We start from the raw sequence: 7,500 nt of genomic DNA on the forward strand, positions 1-7,500 counted from the left end.
GGGCAAGGTTGACTAAAAAGTACATTTGACACAGGACTAAGACTACATGTAAAAATAGCTGACAAAATGAACACTACGTCACACCCCTTCTGATCCGGGCCGCTGGTTCTGATCGGGTCTCACTCCCTCTCTCTGTGTGTGTGTGTTGCAGTCGTTCATTCCCTCGGGAGCGGAGGATCTGCTGCTGAAGGACTTCGAGCGCATCGGACGCCTGCGCTACAAGGACCGGCTGAACCGGGAGATGTCTCGACTGGGCTGGTTCTGTCTGGAGGGATCCGCTCTACACATCCGGCTGGAGGAGAACAACACCAACGAGACCATCAACCTGCAGAAGCTCCAGGAGCTCTGTGAGTCACACTGAGAAACATCACACACACACACATCAGCAAGGAAACGGGTTAAAGTGACATCGACCAGTTTCTACGAGTGTAGCTGCTAAAATAATAGAAAAAGTTGTGATTATGTTAGCAAGAATAGTTTCATTTATGATTTTGATACGGATAAACATGACTCCCAAAATCAACAAATAAATTGGTTAAAGTGAAATCGACCGGTTTCTATTATCTTAGAAGCTATACTCTGAATAGAAACTGGTCGATTTCACTTTAACCCATTTACTTGCTGATTAAAACCATAGACTGTAAAAAAAGATGGACAACGCTCTCTTCCATTGGTGAGAACTGAAGCCGACAGTGTCCTGATATGGCGCTGACATCTTGGTGGTTAAATAATGTTATGAGATTGTTTTAAATATTTTTTTCAATATACAAATAAGAAAAGTTGGAAAGAATGATACTTTTAAACACGAAACTAAATCACCAGTAGGTGGCAGCAGGCGACCGTCTTGATGAGCGAGTCATTGAGTCATTTATTCAAACGATTCGTTCAAATGACTGATTCATTGAAGAATGAGGCAGTTGTTTATGAATGAGTCATTGAATCTTTCACTCAAACGATTCGTTCGGAATGGCTGATTCGTTCAGGAATGAAACACGGTTGAGTGTTCCTGTGAGATGCACTATGCTTCTGCTGTGATTTTTGTTTGGAACTATTTTCGTTGCTGAAACAGAACAAAAAAGGTCAATATTGTCCATGATTTTGTACATGTATTTGACTGCATCTATAATATTTATATCCCTGTAAATCATTTCTTTTAAGTGTTAAGTTTTCTTTCTAATGTGTGTGCAGCAATCCAGCCGGAGAATGAGGTTCTGGTTCTGGTGGAGCGGGGCAGGTGAGCAGGAGCTGATTTGAATCTTGTCTGTGTCTGTGTGTCTGTGTCTGTGTCTGTGTGTCTGTCTGTCTGTCTGTGTGTGTGTGTGTGTGTGTCTGTGTGTCTGTTTGTGTGTGTGAGTGAGAGAGATCGTGACTAACAGGAAGTCTCCCTCAGGACGCTGTACATCGAGGGCGAGAGGAAGCTGGACTTCCAGGGCTGGGCGGCAGCGATCCAGAGGAATGCTGGGAGTTCTGGAGACACACTGAGCCAGCAACAGCTGACGGACTCCGATATCCCCGTCATCGTGGAGCGCTGCATTCACTTCATCACGCAATACGGTGCTCAACTCTATTCTGACCTGCTCTATTCAACTCTATTCTGACCTACTCTATTCAACTCTAGTCTGACCTACTCTATTCAATTCTAGTCTGACATACTCTATTCAACTCTATTCTGACCTACTCTATTCTAACCTACTCTATTCTGACCTGCTCTATTCAACTCTATTCTGACCTACTCTATTCAACTCTAGTCTGACCTGCCCTATTCAACTCTATACTGCCTTACTCTATTCAACTCTATTCTGACCTGCTCTGTTGAACTCTATTCTGACCTGCTCTGTTGAACTCTATTCTGACCTGCTCTATTCAACTCTATTCTGACCCTCTCTATTCAACTCTATTCAACTCTACTCTGACCCTCTCTATTTAATTCTATTCAACTCTACTCTGACCCTCTCTATTCAACTCTATTCAACTCTATTCTGACCTGCTCTGTTGAACTCTATTCTGACCTGCTCTATTCAACTCTATTCTGACCCTCTCTATTCAACTCTATACTGACCTACTCTATTCAACTCTATTCTGACCTACTCTATTCTGAACTACTCTATTCAACTCTATTCTGACCTGCTCTATTCAACTCTATTCTACTCTGTTCAACTCTATTCTGAACTACTCTATTCTAACCTACTCTATTCTGACCTACTCTATTCAACTCTATACTGACCTACTCTATTCAACTCTATTCTGACCTACTCTATTCAACTCTATTCTGACCTACTCTATTCAACTCTATTCTGACCTGCTCTGTTGAACTCTATTCTGACCTGCTCTATTCAACTCTATTCTGACCCGCTCTATTCAACTCTATTCTGACCCTCTCTATTCAACTCTATTCTGACCTGCTCTGTTGAACTCTAGTCTGACCTGCTCTATTGAACTCTATACTGCCTTACTCTATTCAACTCTAGTCTGACCTGCTCTGTTGAACTCTAGTCTGACCTGCTCTATTGAACTCTATACTGCCTTACTCTATTCAACTCTATTCTGACCTGCTCTGTTGAACTCTATTCTGACCTGCTCTATTCAACTCTATTCTGACCTACTCTATTCAACTCTATTCTGACCCTCTATTCAACTCTATTCTGACCCTCTATTCAACTCTATTCTGACCTGCTCTGTTGAACTCTATTCTGACCTGCTCTATTCAACTCTATTCTGACCCGCTCTATTCAACTCTATTCTGACCCTCTCTATTCAACTCTATTCTGACCTGCTCTGTTGAACTCTAGTCTGACCTGCTCTATTGAACTCTATACTGCCTTACTCTATTCAACTCTAGTCTGACCTGCTCTGTTGAACTCTAGTCTGACCTGCTCTATTGAACTCTATACTGCCTTACTCTATTCAACTCTATTCTGACCTGCTCTGTTGAACTCTATTCTGACCTGCTCTATTCAACTCTATTCTGACCTACTCTATTCAACTCTATTCTGACCCTCTATTCAACTCTATTCTGACCCTCTATTCAACTCTATTCTGACCTGCTCTGTTGAACTCTATTCTGACCTGCTCTATTCAACTCTATTCTGACCCGCTCTATTCAACTCTATTCTGACCCTCTCTATTCAACTCTATTCTGACCTGCTCTGTTGAACTCTATTCTGACCTACTCTATTCAACTCTATTCTGACCCTCTCTATTCAACTCTATTCTGACCCTCTTTATTCAACTCTATTTAACTCTAGTCTGACCTGCTCTATTCAACTCTATACTGACCTGCTCTATTCAACTCTATACTGACCTACTCTGTTCAACTCTATTCTGAACTACTCTATTCTGAACTACTCTATTCAACTCTATTCTGACCTGCTCTATTCAACTCTATTCTACTCTGTTCAACTCTATTCTGAACTACTCTATTCTAACCTACTCTATTCTGACCTACTCTATTCAACTATATTCTGACCTACTAAAGTCAGAATAAAGTCGTAATATTTTGAGAATAAAGTCGAAATTATGAGAATACAGTCTTCTGTAGAAGTTCTTTAGAAGAAGTGGCGAAGTGTTTTCGCCTGTAAAGTCTATTCCGGCGCTGTATATATTTTGTAACGTCCTAAAACAAATGGTGAAGCATGTTTAGCACACACACGACCCTATGCAAGTTGAGCTTCACACACACACGTGAGTAATGAATTGAAAACACCCGCTCTGCGCCAGTGGACGTGCACCGTTATGAATGCAAGCCAAACAGCGGCAAGCACACACACAAAAAGAACTTCTACGGAAGACTGTATTCTCGTAATTTTTACTTTATTCTCTAAATATTACGACTTTATTCTCGTAATGTTTCGACTTTAATCTAAAAATATTTCGACTTTATTCTCGTAATTTTATACTTTTAGATAAATTTGTTTTGCAGATTTTTTTTTTTTTACATTGCGTCAAAACAAACACGTCTTCATTTGTCCAAAGAATCAACACTCACACACACTTACACATATACACATATACACACACACACACACACACACACACACACACACACACACACACACACATACATAGACACACATACATAGACACACACTCACTCACTCACTCACACACACACACACACACACACACACACACACTCACTCACTCACTCACTCACACACACATACATACATACATACACACACACACACACACACACACACACACACACACACACACACACACACACATACATACATACACAGACTCACACACACTCACACTATAGACATGAATAATCAATAGTCAGATATTTTTGCGATGCAGAAAAGCACTTATGATACTCTCAATAACAGAAGGATCTTGTTTTGTGTGTGTGTGTGTGTGTGTGTGTGTGTGTGTGTGTGTGTGTGTGTGCTGCAGGTCTGACCTCAGAGGGCATCTACCGTAAGAGTGGTACGAACAGTAAGATCGCCGCCCTGCTGGAGGAGTTGAGACGAGACGCGAGGTGTGTGTGGCTGAAGGAAGGAGAGCATCAGGTGGACGACGTGTCTAACGTCCTCAAGCGCTTCTTCAGGGACATCGAGGAGGGGCTGTTCGGCCCCGAGACGCACACCTGGCTCAGCGCCACAGGTTATTCACCACTATACCACATTATTAAAGGGCAGAATTCATTTAAAATTAATACATAAACTTGTATGAAAATACCATATGAAAAGTTAATGCAGAATTTAAAATTAAAAAGACATTTTTGGTGTTTTCCAGATCGACTCCAGATCGGCCTTAATAGCGTTTTATATGTATATATTTAAAGCGAATCCAGTTCCTACATTACTTTTCTATACATTGAGTCACAAGTAGCTTGAGTTACGTAATCAGATTACTTTTTCAACTATTTCGTTGTGTGTGTGTGTGTGTGTGTGTGTGTGTGTGTGTGAACAGGATGTTTATTGTAGTTCTAGACTAAATGTGAGCATTTGCATTAGTTTTCTAGTTTTATTACTTTTCAAAGTAACTTTCCCCAACACTGGTTATTAATAATGATAGATATCATCAGCAGATGATTAATGTGTGTGTGTGTGTGTGTGTGTGTGTGTGTGTGTGTGTGCAGGTGTTTCAGATGAGAGCAGTCGCATCTCTCAGTATCGTCTTCTCTTCAGTAATCTTCCCCCAGTGAACCAGGCGACACTACGAGCGCTAGTTAATCATTTTTACTGGTGAGACACACACTTCCTCTTTCTCACACACACTTCCTCGCCACCCTGCTTTCAGTCTCTGATGTGTGTGTGTGTGTGCAGCGTCCAGCGGTTTGCGGATCTCAATCAGATGAATCTGCATAATCTGGCGATCGTGTTAGGGCCGACGCTGTTCCAGGTGGATGGGCAGGACTACAGCGCCGGCCGGGTCATCGAGGACCTCATCCAACACTACGTCACTATATTCCACGTAAATATGAAATGAAATATGCTTTATTGTCCCTGATAGGGAAGTTTGTATGTTTACACAACATTCATGCTGTTCCAGATCATTAGATTGTGTGTAGAGTTGATGAGATACAGTCATGAATTCAGTTCAAGTTTATTTGTATAGCGCTTTTCACAACACACATCATCTCACAGCAGCTCTACAGAAAGTGCACGAGTCCACATTACAGTCTACAGTGTCTGTTATCAGAGGAAACCGTCTATGTATTTCAGAAATGTGCATGTACAAAATCACAGTTAGAAATGTAGTCATTTAAACAATGTAATAATTGAATGCAGAATCAATGAGCTCAGTGCAGTAATGAACACTTGTTAACAAATGATCATCAGCGCCATCTGTTGGTGAGACTAGAGGATAGGGCTGCACAATTATGACAAAAATCATAATTGTCGATTGTTGCCTTGAAATTGTAATTGCGATTATTATTTAAGATGATCACAGTTTACATCAAATGATGTTTTGAAGAGCTTTAGACCAGTGGTTCTCAACTCACATTTCTCCATAGGCATCAAGGAATGATAGGAATAATCTATTTTTATATATATATATATATAATTTTAGATATTTTAATATATTTATATTAGTGCTGTCAACGTTAACGCGTTAACGCATGCGATTAATTTTTGTCTGGTTTAACGTGTTAAAATATTTAACGCAATTAACGCAGCATCCGTCTTTTCTGCCATCCGTTGGCTAGCTTTACATTATATGATCACGCTCTTATTCATTTAAATGCTTTTAAACATTTCAAGCGCGGCAAGACAAAAGAGAAAGCGCTGTCTGTGAATGTCTTTATGTGACACACACACAGACACACACACACACACACACACAATGCATAGACAGGGCGCCAGAATCCAGTTCTCTTTCGCGCTTGAACTAACAATAACAATCCCAAAATGTCAGTTTTGTCGATTATCCTCATAAGAGCAGTCTTAAATGATTTATATAAAGTCTAAAATGAACGAAGAGTTGCGAGAGAATGAGGCGCGCGTGTGAGATCCATAGACAGTACGGTATATAAACGGTGAGATCCGCGTGTCTGTCTGCTCTTAAAGGGACAGCAGCCAATAAAGCTTCCTGTCAGTAAAGTTAAAGAACAAAGGGAACAGAGAAAATGACTCACTGCTGTTGACTAAATAACTTTTGTAGCTTTAATAAGGATTAACTATTTAATTTATAGTTTATGCAGTGCAGACTGCATATAACTTTGATAACTTTATTACAGTATATTTCCTAACTGTTAAGACAGGAAGGGCATGAATAAATATGACATTTATTATGGGTTTATGTTAGCATTGTTTTAAGTTCACTTAAATTAAAAAGTGTTATATTTTTGAAGCCTAATAAATGTGAAAAAGAAAAAAAAATCAGTAGCTGTATTAATATCAGTAATACTGGCCTTCATTCATAAAAAGATGCCATTAAAAAATTATTTAAAATATACTGTCTTTATGTTGTTTCTACATTAATTTGATTAACTGTGAAATTATTACATTATAAAATATATTAAAAACGTACAAAAACATTTCTTTTTTTATTGCGATTAATTGCGATTAATCACAGAAAAAATGTGTGATTAATCTAGTTAAAGTTTTTAATCGATTGACAGCACTAATTTATATATACACATTTATTATAATAGGCCTATAGTGTGTGTGTATATATATACTATAGGCCTATTATAATAAATTTGTCCACACAAAAATAGTTGACACACACAAGTCCTCTTCCCCTTTACTTAACATACAATCACACATTGTAAGAATATGACTAATACTGATAAATATTAGTATGAGGTTAAGCTATTACATATCAGTCCCAAACTACATACAACATAACCACATTTATTTCATTTTTAATGTAAATCCATTTTTCTTAATTCATCCTGGCGAGCCATTTTTGAACCAGGGTTTGAAAACTTGTGGACTAGAGTATGACCTGCAGTGTGTGTGTGTGTGTGTGTGTGTGTGTGTGTGTTGCAGGTGAACGAGCAGCAGCTGAAGAAGCAGTTAGATGAGATCACATACATCATAAAGC

General features: G+C 39.2%; 1 protein-coding gene across 4 annotated transcripts in view; it reads left to right on the plus strand.

Annotated features, from left to right (window-relative positions):
* Positions 1-7,500, plus strand: part of arap1 (ArfGAP with RhoGAP domain, ankyrin repeat and PH domain 1) — a 100,278-nt gene that overhangs the window by 76,923 nt on the left and 15,855 nt on the right. For all 4 annotated transcript variants that reach the window (XM_084420070.1, XM_084420071.1, XM_084420072.1 and 1 more), the window contains 7 exons: positions 152-347; positions 1,189-1,234; positions 1,391-1,554; positions 4,399-4,608; positions 5,087-5,192; positions 5,274-5,421; positions 7,446-7,500. The exon at positions 7,446-7,500 is cut by the window's right edge and continues 32 nt beyond it. In XM_084420070.1, the coding sequence (XP_084276196.1) occupies positions 152-347; positions 1,189-1,234; positions 1,391-1,554; positions 4,399-4,608; positions 5,087-5,192; positions 5,274-5,421; positions 7,446-7,500 (925 nt within the window). The remainder of the gene's footprint in view (positions 1-151; positions 348-1,188; positions 1,235-1,390; positions 1,555-4,398; positions 4,609-5,086; positions 5,193-5,273; positions 5,422-7,445) is intronic.

Source organism: Rutilus rutilus (assembly GCF_951802725.1).
Source record: "Rutilus rutilus genome assembly, chromosome: 9".
NCBI lineage: Eukaryota > Metazoa > Chordata > Actinopteri > Cypriniformes > Leuciscidae > Rutilus > Rutilus rutilus.